We start from the raw sequence: 15,141 nt of genomic DNA, 5'->3' as shown, positions 1-15,141 counted from the left end.
GAAGAAGGTATTGAGCTTGTAAATTGTTGAATAAATTATATATGAGTTCATGTATCTGTGCGTCAACAAAAATATATAGCTTTGGATATTATAATTAAAGGTAGAATTAGTAACATAAATATTAACCTTTTAACAAAAATTCTAAAAAATTTAGGAAGGTAAATTTTAGGAATAATACTAGACTGTAAAGATGAACTACTAACAAATAGGTAAGGTCTAGCTGGACTCTTATCGTATAATATTATTTCGAGCTCGCGCCCTCTAATACTTTTAGAGCTTGTGTCACTTACTCTAAAAATAGAGTTTAGGCCTAAAAAATACATAAAAAAAAAAAAAAATAAGAACATTATATCGTTGTTAGTATAGTGAGTCCAGCTATAAGAAATGGTAAAAAATTAAAAGATAAATAATTATAAAGTAAATATAAAATAAAAGCTACTAAGATATATAATGCATAAGTCGTTACATGACTTGTACTTAGAGATGATATATTTTTACTAAAATTAACTAACCCTTTTTCTAAGCCAAAAGGCCCAAATAGTTCTATACTACCTTTATCTAATATCTTAGTCATTTGTCCCCCTAAATCTAAAATTAAATTTGTAATATATTTATTATAAAATAATTCAATCAAAAAACGTTGATTGAAGAAACCAAAAATATTATAACCTAATCTACTTAATTTAAATTTTATTACTAATTCTGGTAAATACTCAGATAACACTAAACTTACAATACTAAATGAAACTGTAAATACAAAAGGAAGTAATTTTCAAAATACAGGAACTCCAAATTCAGTATCGATAGTGATTTCATGAGTTGGGTGAATAAATAAACTATTATCAGCAAAGAAGCTAGAACCAAGGCCAATGAATATATCTTTAGTAAAAAATCCGAAAAATATAGAAAATATAGCTAAAATTATTAAGGGTAAAGTAAGGAATAAATCACCTTCATGAGCACCTTTATAAGTATGTAAAGGTGCGCTAGGTGTAGAAATAAAAGTTAAGTATAAAACTTTAACAGAATATAGCGTTGTAAATATTGCACCTATAGTAGCTATTATATATACAGCTACACCTGAAAAACTAAATTGTCCATAAGCAGATTCTAAAATAAAATCTTTACTATAAAAACCTGTCATGAAAGGGAAAACTAAACTTAAACTCGCTATTAACATAACAGAGTATGTTAAAGGTAGAAAATTTATTAATCCACCATACTTTCTAAAATCTTGGTTATCAGCTACAGCGTGTATAACACTACCTGCTCCTAAAAACAATAGCGCTTTATAAAATGCATGATTTATTAAGTGGAATAAAGCTACATTGTAAGATGATAAACCTATAGCTATAACCATCATTCCCAATTGACTCATTGTGGAATAAGCTATAACTTTTTTTATATCTTGTTGGAACAGACCTATAAGAGAACTAAATACAGTAGTTATCGCACCTAATCATAAACATAATAATAAAACTGTACTATTATATTCAATTAATGGTGAACTACGCATTAGTAAATATACACCTGCAGTTACCATAGTAGCTGCATGTATTAATGCTGACACAGGAGTAGGACCTTCCATCGCCATAGGTAATCATACATGTAAACCTACTTGAGAATGAACTAGATACGTATACCTCTTATCAGTATATATACCTTTTCCCGAACCGTACGTGATAGTTTCCCATCATACGGCTCTCCAATTTTAATATACTAAGCGTTTGCATTATATATATAGTGGTATTACTGTCTGGTTATAATAATATTAGTGCTGACATACATACATACTGACAAAGTATGTCGAGGAGGAGCTTGCGCTATATATAGCGCTATATATAAAGCATACTTCGTATACGTAGCCTCCTCGAAAGCACTATTTTAACCATTAATCCATTAATTTTATTAAATTTTAGTGCGGCGGCTTTGTGGCTTCGCGGCTTTGCTCCTTAGCGGCTTCGCGGCTCCGCCTCTAGAGGTTTTTGTTCCAGCATATAGGATTTGAATTATACCTTTAGTTGATATCTTAAAGTCTCAAATATTTATTCCATAAGCCATCGCATCCACAAAACCGATTTTATTATCTCCTTTTAAATCTTTTCCAAATTTAAAATAAGTTTTACATATAGTTCCTAATTTAAATTTGGATGCCAATAATTTCACACAAGAAGTTTTTAATATAAAGTGAAGTCATGAAGAAATTTTGGAAATATTTTCAGCAAAACTATAATAATTAATATACCTATATACAGAATTATATAATGTTATTATTGTGTCCTTATTATAATGTTGTCATAGTAATTTAGGAGATGGTTTCCCATTAGTTATAAAACCGGCTTCATTTAGTTTTTGTAGTATTATTTGTTTAGGTGCTTCAAGTCTAATTTCTCTACCATTTCTTAGCATGAACCCAGATGAACTGGAAGTCAAAGATTGATGTTTTCTGTGTCAGCTACTGAATATTACCGTATCCAAGAATAAGACCTTTTTAGCATTAGTTATACTAGATAGGGTTTTAGGCACAAGCTCAAAACTCGAGCTTGCGCGAGAGCTTGCGCCCCCAATATTTAATTTATCTTTAAAAAATATTTCTATTTTTTCTAATAGAATGTTACAATCCTCTTTGGATCCTCTAACACCTATAACCCAAACATTAGCATATCTTACATATACTAATTTCTTGAAACTAGGATCTAGTGTTTTATAATAAGGAGTCTTCAAGTGTAACTTATGGATACGGATCCTAGTTTGTACATCAAGAGTTTTATTCTTCATATTACAAAGTTTGTTATAATAAGGATTTACTTTAGGTTTAATTCCTTTATCGTACTCTAATTTTAACTTACTAATAAATCTATCTAATTCATTTAAATAAATGTTACTTAAAATAGGGCTAAGTATATCACCTTGAGTAGTACCTGTATTTGAATCTTTGAATATTTTAAATTCAAAATATCCAGCTTTTAAAGCTTTTCATATTAAATCTGTAAACCTACGGTCTTTAATTTTATTTTCAATTATATTCATTAAGACTCTTTCTATTTGAGAACTTACGAGCGCGGCTGCTGCTGCGGCTTTGCCGCCACCGTCACCGCCACGTCTCGAAGTAACAAAAGAGGAGCTTGCATGCATAACTTCGTCAGCACAAGTAACTAAGTATTTAGAAATATCTCCTTCAAAATATCAGGTTGATACTCCAAAATTTATAGCTTGCGCCTTAATTTCTTTCAAAGCCGAATGACACCCCCTTCCTGGCCTAAACCCATGGTTGTGTTCAGAGAAAGTTGGTTCGAATATAACTTCTAAAATCATTCTCATTACCTCTTGTACCAGTTTATTTCTAAAAGTAGTAAGAGGTCTACTTACTAGGGTTTTTACCTTTTTTCCTTCAAATCTAAACCTACTATCTTTCAACTCAGCAATAATTCCTTCAATTACTTCAGATAACATCTCTGCGGATCCTACTAAAGGGTAGTGGTTATGGTCAAGGGGTTTAATATTAATACCCGCCTGATTTATATTCCCTCCAGAGCTTGCGCCGAGTTTGCGCCCAGAGCTAGCGCCTAGCTTTTTATATGCCAATTCATACAGTGCTGAATCATACATTAATCGGTATAATTTGTCCATTTGGATTTGACCATTAAAATTCTTTTTACAATGCTTAGCTAGCTTTAGAAGCTTATCATTAGTGTTAGATTTTATCTGTACTGGGCTCCCAGCACTAGTGGATAGCAATCTAAAATTAAAATCTAGAGTTCTTCCCCTTATCCCCTTTTTTAAAGGACAATATATATTGTTATAATATACAAAGGGTAATACTACTCTTCTGTTACCATAACTATTTCTAGTCTTAGGTAATCCTGATCTTCATATATTTTGAATTTTGTTTTCCTTAGATTGTTCACTCTCTACCTTGAAATTGTTTATGCAATTCGTTTGCGGACAGGCCATAACCCTATCCAAAAGTTCAAGAAAAAGGTTTGCCGCATTCAGCCTATCTCAGGCACGCTGAAGTCCATGGCTTGAGACAACTGGTAGATGAACTTCAAACAGTATAGTCTTAATCATAGAAAACTTGACTAGAAGAGCTAATCGATCCCCATGATTGGATCTAATCTCTTCATTATGCGAAAATGCTATGTTCAACTTTGGGATTTCCCCGCCACCTAATTTCGTAGTCAGAAACATATTTGACCAATGTTTAGAGATTATATCTCCATTTCAAAATAAAGCTCATCAGCGCACACTTTTAGCCATAGCACCAATTAATAAACATATACCTATAATAAGAACTACTTTACTGTTAATATAAGGGGCTAATGAAAATACTGTACTATAATCTAAATTCAAATTTTATTATAACCTTTCAATTATAAATTGGACTATCTCTTCATCCTTTGTTATATAAGTTAATATAATTTATACTTATACATAAATAGCACCCGCACTCTACTTATAGGTGTTATAAAAGGAGTATAACGTGTAGTCTCTGAGGATCCTAAATAAATATACTTAATTATCCAGTTTCCTGCAGATTGTCCATTTTCATTTTTTCTCGCGAAGCAGGCACTTAATGTTTGACATTACATAAACAATAAGTTTATATAAAGCTAAATAAATACAATCTAAACATTCAATATATCTATATTTTATTCTTTCCCACCTCCAACCCTCAACTATTACATATCTAATATATGTAAAGGATAAAATAAAAAATAAAAATATTTAGTATAATTAGAGCTTGCGCTTGAAAAAAATCTATTCTTTTTAATAATTAAGTTTCTTGTACGCTTTATAACAAAGTTTCCAAAAAATCTATAAAAAGACTTTAGGGGTTTCCTGCATATAGTTATATAATAAGAGAGATATTACTACCTCCCACGGCAATTTATTAAAAATTATTTAAATGTGAAAAATCAAATACTGTTCTTTTACTATTGAACTGGCTTTTTATTTCTTTTATCTTTTCTAGATTCTCTTTGGTTAAAGATCCTTTATGTAGTGTTTGAACAAGACATCAATCTTTATAAGCTAAGAATTTAGAGGAATACAAAGGAAATTTAGAGAAATATTCATGTAATATTTCATGGCTTCTAGAATTATGAGCTACAACAGCGAAAGCATAAAAGACTTTATCTTTAGTTTTTCTAGTTCTAGTATAAAGGTTTACAGTTAAAAAATGCGATATTTCACTCATAATAGGGAAAAAGCTAGATCCCCCTTGTTCTAGTGCAACTTCTCTAGAATAATCTTGTTTTACTTCTATACGAAAATAAGTTTGAACACTAGTTCTTAAAAATACTCCATTTTTTTACGATCATACGTAGTTATACTAAAGCATCCGTCCGCGTCTGAGAATCCAGCCAATCAAGCGTTACTATTTAAAGGAGATGTATCTAACCCTAAGCAAGCTATAGAACTATTATCTTTTTTTTATTTATTCAATTAATAGCTCTATGTAGTGCTTCTATTTTAGGAGTTCTCATGTGACCATTTATTAAATTTATTATTTTTAAAACTTCATTTTTAGCTAAAATTTGTAATAATACATGACCAGTCTCTGATCTATCAATCACTTTACCAACATTTAATTTAGTACAATTTCTCAGCTAAAGGTTTATCATGTTTATTAAATGCAATAATTATTTTTGGTCTGTGAACTACTTTTTTGTGTCTAGATCTTGTACTGCTATGTGACCATCCCCTTCAATTAAACCAGCTAAATAAGGACCAAGATTAGAATACTGTCTAGTTTGACCCCGGTTAATGCAATAGTGTGATTTATATGTATGTATTCTTGAACTAGAGTTTCTATGAGAATTTTTGTGTATATAGTTACATGTAAAAGAAATGCTAGTATAATTATTAACTATCCTCATTATAGCGAGGACCAATTTAAAAATTTGATTATTACCTAAAGATCATAATATAGCAAACATACCAATTGTTAAAAAACAATCCCCTACTCTATTAGCTAAGAAGGCAGATATAGAACTTTGATTAGCTGCTATTCTAGTAAATCAAAAACTAACTAATAGATATGAACAAACTCCTACACCTTCTCATCCTACAAACATTAATAAATAATTATTAGCTGTTACAAGTATTATCATCATAAATGTAAATAAGCTTAAATAACTAAAAAACCTTTGATTATGCTTTTGTTAAATTTATCATACAATTTGTCTCATTTTATACTAGTTTACTTTTTGAATGGCGCCGGTTACATCGAGGGTCTTAAAGCAAATTCTTCATATAGATGAAGTGACGTAATCTTGAAATTAATTAATCTTACCTTCTTACTCTGTCTCAATACTTCTACCTCTATTCATACCCAATTTAATTTCTTGTATAAAGTTCATACCTTTAATAGTTAAGTGTGAACGATTAACCATTAATTCATGTATTTTACATCAGTTTTCAAAATCCTTAGATTTTACACCAACTAAAGGATTTTCTTTAAATATAGGAATTATTCTATTAGTGATTAAGGAGAAATCAACTATACTTAAATGAACACCAGATCTAGTATATTTATATACTTTTCCTCCTCCTAAATATTGAACTAATTTTTCCATTAATATGATATCCCTAACATGCTGGGTTATCCTAAATCTTAACTGAACTCTATAACCCGTTTTACTATTTGTTTTAGGTGTACGAACATCAAAGTTCCCTTCAGCACTAACAAAACCAGAAATCCAAGAAGGACTTATATTTGCAGCTACTTCGATACAATTAAAAATAGGTCTTTCCATGACTTGATATCCAGGAAACTCTAATTTTAACTTATCGGATAAACCTAAATTCATAGATGCTTTTAGATTTACTATTTTATTTAAACCTTCAACAGTAAAATGAGCTTTATTATTAATTAAATCTATTATTTGTTTAAAGAAAAAGAAATCCACGGATTTTTGAGTTAACAATGGATAATGTTCTAAATGAACAACAAGTTTATTTAAATCTTTAATAGAACTAATTATGTAGTTAACAAACTCACCATTCCGAGCTGAATAGATACCACCGGCACCACCTAAAAAAAAAGCTGTAACTGTAATAATACATCATAATCTTTTTATGTAAACCAAGTTGAAATTTTGGTTCAATACGTCAACCTAATTTACGTGTTGAATTTTTAACTAAGATTATTGAAAAAGAACCTTCTCCGTCTATTAAACCAGACCAAACTCCAGGATTCACCGAAGTCAATTTAGAAGTACCATGAATAAAAACGACGGAGCTGAGACGGAATTGCTTAGATGGGATTTTAACACGTGAACTTCAACTCATTTGACGGTTGAAGCCGTGATTTATACCACGATTCTTTTCAAAACCTGTTAGAGTACATCTTAAATTAGTTAAGTTAGACTTAGCTGATCAACTGCCGTTTACTCGTTGCTCTTTTACAACATTAACTTTTAGTTTTGTTGACTTAGATCCGCGATTGTCCATTTTGTTTTCACATATCTTAAGGCTTGTTACCATACCTGAGCAATTACCTCAGCCACTGATAATTTTTCAAATACAGCTTGGTACCTTAAGCTTTAGGAGTTCCCCGGAATTTGACAGTTTACCCCCATAGAAGCGTATATTCCTCCACGCTACCTCGAGGATCACTACTCATGTACGAAATTGAATATATGTGAACTAAAGAACTTATTATCAATACAGGAATTAACATTGAACAATCCTAGTTAACCTGACCTTGATGTCAACTCTGTCATAAGAGCAATAGACATTAAGAGTAGTTTACCTACTTAAGAGTTTATTACCTTTGCGGTAAGGCTATCCACTATGTGTAGTGTTTTTCGATAAATATTTACTCTCTACGATATCACATTCGTTCTAGGATCCGACTGTACATTTGGACAGACATTTCAGCCTAACCCCGGTGAACCAGTCTGTAGCGACATTTATAACTGCCGACGGTCTTAAAGTATATCCTCCTTAACCGTTTTCACCACTTTTGTATAAGTATAGAATTGTTTGATTATAATCTTGCTCAATTCCTATTAATGATATACTCTGTATATTAAGATCCTTTCTAGCGAAGCACGAAGAAAAAAAAAATTTTTAGTACTTCGTCTAATTTGTAGCTTGCGCATTTATAATATTCTTGATTAAAAGTGATTTATTAATAAACATTATATACCCCTTGCGAGCTTGCGCCGCCACAATAGCTGAAAACCATCAAGAAGAGCTTGTGCACATACATACCATTGATATGTTGACCTCGGTAAAACCCACAGCTCAAATAGTTAAGCTAGCTAATTGTGGCTATTGTAAGGGTTATTATATATATATATATAAAAAGATTTTATTTAATTATAGTCCCAGACTTCGTAGGCATATACCGTAATGAAAGTAATTAAAAGACGGGGGGGGAGTCCCTATTTACTAACGAAGTATGGAAGCTCTGTATCCCTAAAGAGTACACGTACTCTTCTAATTTTTAAATTTTTAATTTCAATAAAAGCATCTTTAGGATTTAATATTTCAATATCTAAATATTTACTTAAAGTATCAGGATATAATCCTACAATTGAAGCAGCTTCAGTTAAAGAATTAGCTAATATAATTTCTCCATAATTTTTTTATATTTCGTATATACAACTAACCTGTTTAGGTAATATTTTTTGTAATATTATCCCTGACTCTTCCATCTATAAGATATTCAATTGTAGATGTTACAGTTGTTAATATATTTAATTCCTCTTTATTTAAATATTCAATTATTCCTTTATAGGTTGATAATCTAAAATTATTCATAGTATTTGATAATTTTAAAATTAAAGATCTTATCTCTTCTTTCCTATGGGCTCCCATATACACAGCTTTACTGATAATTTTAAAATCGTTAAAATCTTTTCCTTTTTTAGTTAAAAATTCAGCGTCGGAAAAGAAAGGTATTAAATAATTATATAGAACATTTATGTTATTTATAATAAGAGATACACTACTTTTACCATTAACGCATCTAGCTTTTACTGTAGTTAGTAATATAATAGATGAATTTTTTATTTTATATAAAGAATATTTGTCAAAACCAAGAGAATTTTCTAAGAATTCTTTTATCTTAAGTAAAACAGGCAATTGTACCCCAGTATTTTCGATAGAAAAAGTAGGTGTTAAATTATCTCTTCTTATAAAGAAAGACCCATCCCCTTCTATAAACCCTAGTAGTCAATATTTAGTAATTATAATTTTAGAACTTTCAGGTCTATCAAAATTAATACGATTAGTATTCATTTTATTTTTAGTTCTATAATTTTATTTTTTATTGACTCACTAGTAAAACTGGTTTCACTATCTAAATTATTATTTCAACCATTAAAATGGTAGCCAAAAAAGCTTGTTTAAAATCTAAATAATCTAAGTATTTTGAGGTATTTAGATTATATTTATCAAATATCGATATTAATAATAGTATACCTTTTTATCAGTAACACTAAATATACATTCATTTTTATAAAGACGAACCCTCCAACACCTAATTTAGCACTAATATATCTTAAAACCTTCTCATCGTCTATATGCAAAGCGATTTTAAACATGAATCCAACCTTAGAAAGAGTCGATCCATCCTTAGTAAGCATAGGGTTTATACTAAAACTACCTTCAGCATCGGTAAATCCTACGAATCATTCTAAAAATTTGGGCTACGCACCCGACCATCTTCTTTCAGGGTAGAAAATTTAGCTGTTTGCTGGGTTAAATAATTCATTATTTGAGGCTTGCGCCTTAAACTATATACTCTCCCTTTAATAAATACCAGAGAATGGTTAAGGAATAAAGATGAAAGTTTTGATTTTTATTGGGCGCTAGCTCTAAATCATTTATACAAAGCGATTTCAAAGCTAAACTAACTAATATACAATTAAATAATTTTTTAAATATATATTCTTATACAGTTGGATTAAAACCAACACAGCTTCTGTCTGCTGTATAAACAGCAGACCCACAAAATAAACTGTTAAACTATCAAATTGGAAACCTCAAATGATATTAAACCATTCACTATCTATTCATCTAAATAAATTTATAGTAACAGGAATATTATTAAAACCTACTTCAATAAAAGCTAATATTGATAATATTGTAGTAATTACTACATTTGAACATGTAATTAGTTGTGCACCTTTAACCCCAACTTTTCTACCTAAAAAGCCAGATACTATACATCCTAATAAAGGTAAGATTATTATACTTAAATACATTATTTATACTCTATACTTATACTTCCTCTTCTAGGTTGGTTATTTCTCTTATAAATTAGATTTAATAACTAGTATAATTTAAACTATCCAATATTTTGCTACATAACAAAATTTGACAATGTATACCTTACTATTATATCAGCAGCTTGAATCCTTATTTTATTAGGGGAGCTTGCGCCCTGCACTTCATAATAGGTTTCGGTTAAATTATTATATTATTATTAAACTATTTTATATTTTCACCTTTCGGTTTTAGTTTTTACTAAAAACCCTAACCATGTACCTAGGGCGAAGCGAAGGTACGGAAAAGGGAGAGAATATTAAGCAACATTTGACTATATCTTAAGCAAAAAATAATTTTTGGGCTACGCACCCTCCTTCTAACCCTGCGAAGCGCGAAGGTAGCTGTTTTTTCTTATTATTATGAACTTCGCACAGATAGACTTTAATAATCGTGTGTAAAGATAATATATTAAGAAAACAATGAGAAGAGAAAATAATATTTTTCACCAACCTACATTTAGTCGATGAACTGCCCACCATTACTTATACAATAAATATATGGCGCTTGGCTGCAGATTAACCCTACACAGTCAACTATTATAGCTTAACTGATTATCTGTTTCGGTTTTACCATACCACGAGTCATTACCTGTGCCACCTGCTATGTTACCATGCAGGTTTGGTCGAAATCAGTATTTTATCAGGTACTTCCCGCAATTTGAAGGTTTCGCCTTTATTAAAGACTAGGGATAATTTTATTCACCCTTTAGATCAAGATTTTTAATGTGAGCACTTTATATGTTGTAATACAACCTTCAGTCACCTATATTATACATCTCTCCACTAAGTTTCGATACTATGTCTTAGACATTTATCACAAGCACACACAAAGTAAAAAAAAAAAAAATTTTCTACTTACGAAAGCTGTTCATTCTAGCTTTTATTTCACGAATTTGATTAAGCCCTTCTTCAGTTAAATGAGCATTATTTTCCATTAATTCACATACTTTGCAGAAATCCTGAAAATCTTTAATTTTGTTACCTTCTGGTAAGTATTCTTTAAAAAAGGGGACAATTTTTGTAGATATATCTGAAAATTTAGTACATCTAAACTTTACCATATCGCTTGAATATCTGCTAATGATACCACAGCCGAAAAATTCAGTAAAACTTAGCATTAAAAGTTCATCGCGAATATGTTGAGCAATTTCAAATTCTAATCTTATTTGGTACCCTACTTTGTGATGCGAGGATTTAAAGATATTGACGAAGAAAGAACCTTCTCCAGATGTAAACCCTGCCATTCACATCCCGTGAGGTATAGATTCCTTGTTTAGTATTCTTTTTATTATCGCTGAAGTGGAAAAAGTTTCTGCAAAAGCGGTTTTTAATTCATCAGAAAGTCCTAAATTTAATTGAGCTTTCATTCGTACTATTTCATTTAATCCTTCTAGAGTTAAATGTTTTTTAGCCTTCATTATTTCAATTATACCTTTTCATAAAAAATAATCAGCTAATTTATTAGTAATTAAAGGGTAAGAATCGAAGTGTGGGATAATTACTTTTGTAATCTGTGATAAAGAGCTTACTATGAAAGTACATTTATCACCTCTAACTTTTACCGCCCCAATACCTCCTAAGTACTTTTGGATTGCTTTTAAAAGAGCTTCATCTTTTTTATGTAGGGCTATTTGAAAAAAAGCTTGTACACATCAGCCTAGTTTATTTCTAGGGTCTCGTCTAACACCTATTCAAAAAACCCTCCCCATCTGTGAAACCTGTTATAAATCAAGGGTGTAAACTAACCCTTTTTTTTGGATTAAATGGGAATAGTTTCTAACGAAAGTTTTAGGTCTTACGCTTAAAAGGCGATTTTTTGCCTTTAAGTCTGAAACTTTATTAAGAGTTTTACAGTACGAAGAATTAGTTGTATTCTTACAACTAAAAGTATAGTTTGAAGCTAATCTATAGAAAGCAACTAAAATACCCAAACCTATGGCAGATTCTGCACCTGCAACAACTATTATATAAATAGCATAAGTTTGACCGATTATATCATCCATATTAAGTGAACTTACCAATATTAGGAATGTTATAGCTAATAGCATTATTTCGATTGAAATAAGCATTAATATAATATTTTTTATTCAATACGAATCCTAAGATTCCTATTAAAAAAGTATTAAGGTAATATTCATAGCGAAAATATTAAAATTTTGTAAATTATTTAAAGTAACCTTACACCGTACGGCGTAATAATAAGCCCCTACCACGCTCACTTAAATGATGCCTACCGCTATGATGCACCTCCTGGTTATAAATATTAGAGTTCGCACCTAAAGATGAAATAAAAATTAGAGCTTGCGCCTTACCATTATTAATATACCCTTATTTTAGGCATACCACCAAGTATGAGCTTGCGCTGTACTTTTTTTTGATACTTTCTAAAAAATTTAATACCTCAATATTCTCATATTGAGACTGACTATATCTTAAGCTAATTATTAATATCCGAGCTTTAGTTTGTGCAGCCCATATTAATAAAAAACCAACTCACATTTAGCCGATTAACTGCACACCGTTATTCCTGCGTAGCAAGAATACTTGGTGCTTGGCTGCAGATCTTCTATATATACAAATCGTTTTTACCATACAACGAATCATTACTTGTTCCATTAATTATATTACTATATTAACTTGGTAGATTTGTTTTTAAGAATTTCCCGCAATTTGAGAGTTTCGCCTTGTATAAGACTAGACGAAGGTTCACTTCGCCTTTGGTGATCAAGATGAAAACTTCCTTTTAATCAAGAAAATATTAATCATTTTTATTCATAGAATTTTTTAATTCTATTATTTTATTTAAACCTTTTTCAGTTAAATGTTCTTTATTCTTAATAAGAATAGCAGCTTCTTTAAAATTAACATAATCCTTATATTTAGAACCTTCAATTTTGTATTTTTCAAAAAAGGAATTATATATATAATTATATCATTAATTTTTGTAACTATAAATTCACATACTTTACGGTTTTTATATTGAGCTATATAACCACAATTAAAAAATTCAACTAAACTTTTTAATAACAATATATCTCTTGAGTCTTGAGCTATAGAAAAACGTAATCATACTTTATTACCAGATATAGTTATAAAAAAATTGGATTCTCCTGCTGAGAAACCAGCTACTCAGTTAGGGCGTAGCCGTAAATTACTTAATATATTATCCTCAATTTCGACTCTTTTAACTGGTACTATTGAAGGAAAAGATTCCTTTAAATTTTTAGATAAACCTCAATTAAGAGATGCTCTATATTCTAAAATTTCTTTTAACCCTTCTAAAGTAGTATGTTTTTGTTTCTGACATTAACGATACAATTTGTTTAAATATTATAAAATCTTTATATTTATTAGTTATTAATGTATACTTTTCAAAATGAGGTATAATTATATTATTTAAACTAGTTATATCACTAACTCTAAATTCAACCGTAGATCCACCCTTTAGGGTGGATATATATCCAACATTATAAAAATAATTTTTAATTAATAATAATAAAGCTCTATCTTTCTCATGTAACTTTATTTTAAATCTAGCTTGTACATTTCATCCTATTTTATATCTAGGATTATTTAAAATAGTTACAACAAAAGAACCTTCAGCATCAGAGAACCCACTTATAAATGAAGGATTTAAAACTATTTTCCTTTCACCCTCTGATCTAACACTGCATACAGCGCTAGTCCTAGGCGAAAGGCTAGAATAATTCCTTGATTGGATTAAATTACGACTTCGCCGTGAAATTGTAGGTAATAAATTAAAATGTGAATAAGAATAATTTGATCTTGGATTTTTATCAGGAAAGTTAATTAATCTATAGAAAGCAACTAAAATACCCAAACCTATAGCAGATTCTGCACCTGCAACAACTATTATATAAATAGCATAAGTTTGACCGATTATATCATCCATATTAAGTGAACTTACCAATATTAGGAATGTTATAGCTAATAGCATTATTTCAATTGAAATAAGCATTAATATAATATTTTTTCTATTTAATACGAATCCTAAAATTCCTATTAAAAAAAGTATTAAGGTAATATTCATAGCGAAAATATTAAAAGTTTGTAAATTATTTAAAGTAACCTTATACCGTGCGGTATAATAAATAAGCCCCTACCACGCTCACTTAAATGATACCCACCATTATGATGCATCTCCTGGTTATGGATTTATTACTTAAAAAGTTACGCGCACAGACTGCAACATATTTAAATTTATTTATCCACATACATGTTTATGCACATAAAAAATTTTTTTTACTGAGCCGGGCGCGCAAGCTCGAAGTAGTAGAGGGCTACTATTACATTTAGAGCTCGCGCCTTAAAATATATTTCTGCGTCTAAAACTAAAACTTAAAAATCCAGAATATTATATGGTAGGATAAGACATTACAGATGTGTATAAGACTCGAACTTATAAAACAACGTCCGTAGCGCCATGTTTTGCCATTAAACTAACACACCTTTTTATTTAGAGGAGGAGGAGGGCCTCCTCCTCGACATACTTCGTCAGTACATATGTTTGCATGACGTACTGACGAATTATGTCTGTATGCCTGTATGATCATCATGCGACATAAATAAAAGCCAAGCTTATACTACATAATGCTATATACATAGCATACTATGCTATGCGCCCCTACCTCGCACATAACTATGGTTATCATCGACCACTAAAATATAATAACCGAGCTTGTGCTTTACAATGAAGTATGCTAGCTATGATTATCATTAACCTTAGAATATAACCTCTGTTAATAAAATAGTACGACGAGCTTGCGCCGTCGTACGGCATATAATAGCACTGTAAAATACTACTTTATAAGGTAGTGTTTACAAAACTATAAGC

At 30.2% G+C, this 15,141-nt stretch overlaps 6 protein-coding genes and 1 non-coding gene across 7 annotated transcripts, besides 10 other annotated features; all 7 read right to left on the bottom strand. All coding sequences in view use genetic code 4, as the record gives it.

The window, feature by feature from the left end:
- Window positions 1–35: 35 nt before the first annotated feature.
- Window positions 36–347, bottom strand: QC761_0114370 (uncharacterized protein; the record flags this gene model as incomplete). Its single annotated transcript has 1 exon — window positions 36–347. The coding sequence occupies one exon, from the start codon at window positions 345–347 to the stop codon at window positions 36–38; it is 312 nt and encodes a 103-aa protein (XP_062727679.1).
- nad5 (NADH dehydrogenase subunit 5) lies at window positions 347–10,223 on the bottom strand (the record flags this gene model as incomplete). The annotated part of the gene is made up of 5 exons: window positions 347–1,624; window positions 4,249–4,350; window positions 5,916–6,161; window positions 7,616–7,691; window positions 9,976–10,223. The coding sequence occupies 5 exons, from the start codon at window positions 10,221–10,223 to the stop codon at window positions 347–349; spliced, it is 1,950 nt and encodes a 649-aa protein (XP_062727678.1).
- Window positions 1,625–4,248: a mobile genetic element.
- Window positions 1,909–4,248, bottom strand: QC761_0114350 (uncharacterized protein; the record flags this gene model as incomplete). The annotated part of the gene is made up of 1 exon: window positions 1,909–4,248. One exon carries the CDS (start codon window positions 4,246–4,248, stop codon window positions 1,909–1,911), a length of 2,340 nt encoding a protein of 779 aa, XP_062727677.1.
- Window positions 4,351–5,915: a mobile genetic element.
- Window positions 4,895–5,200: a mobile genetic element.
- Window positions 6,162–7,615: a mobile genetic element.
- Window positions 6,303–6,815: a mobile genetic element.
- On the bottom strand, window positions 6,994–7,491 carry QC761_0114320 (uncharacterized protein; the record flags this gene model as incomplete). Its single annotated transcript has 1 exon — window positions 6,994–7,491. One exon carries the CDS (start codon window positions 7,489–7,491, stop codon window positions 6,994–6,996), a length of 498 nt encoding a protein of 165 aa, XP_062727676.1.
- Window positions 7,692–9,975: a mobile genetic element.
- Window positions 8,629–9,255: a mobile genetic element.
- On the bottom strand, window positions 10,223–14,337 carry nad4L (NADH dehydrogenase subunit 4L; the record flags this gene model as incomplete). Its single annotated transcript has 2 exons — window positions 10,223–10,253; window positions 14,099–14,337. The coding sequence occupies 2 exons, from the start codon at window positions 14,335–14,337 to the stop codon at window positions 10,223–10,225; spliced, it is 270 nt and encodes an 89-aa protein (XP_062727675.1).
- Window positions 10,254–14,098: a mobile genetic element.
- Window positions 11,138–11,995: a mobile genetic element.
- QC761_0114280 (uncharacterized protein) lies at window positions 12,008–12,355 on the bottom strand (the record flags this gene model as incomplete). Its single annotated transcript has 1 exon — window positions 12,008–12,355. The coding sequence occupies one exon, from the start codon at window positions 12,353–12,355 to the stop codon at window positions 12,008–12,010; it is 348 nt and encodes a 115-aa protein (XP_062727674.1).
- Window positions 13,537–14,097: a mobile genetic element.
- Window positions 14,338–14,685: 348 nt separating the features above from the next.
- trnR(acg) lies at window positions 14,686–14,756 on the bottom strand. The gene has a single exon. It is a non-coding gene; the product is annotated as a tRNA-Arg (tRNA).
- Between the last annotated feature and the right edge of the window lie 385 nt (window positions 14,757–15,141).

This window comes from Podospora bellae-mahoneyi, mitochondrion, assembly GCF_035222275.1.
Source record: "Podospora bellae-mahoneyi strain CBS 112042 mitochondrion, complete sequence, whole genome shotgun sequence".
Classification (NCBI taxonomy): Eukaryota; Fungi; Ascomycota; class Sordariomycetes; order Sordariales; family Podosporaceae; genus Podospora; species Podospora bellae-mahoneyi.
Note: the sequence above shows the minus strand (reverse complement) of the source record. Positions and strands in the feature narration are given on the sequence as shown.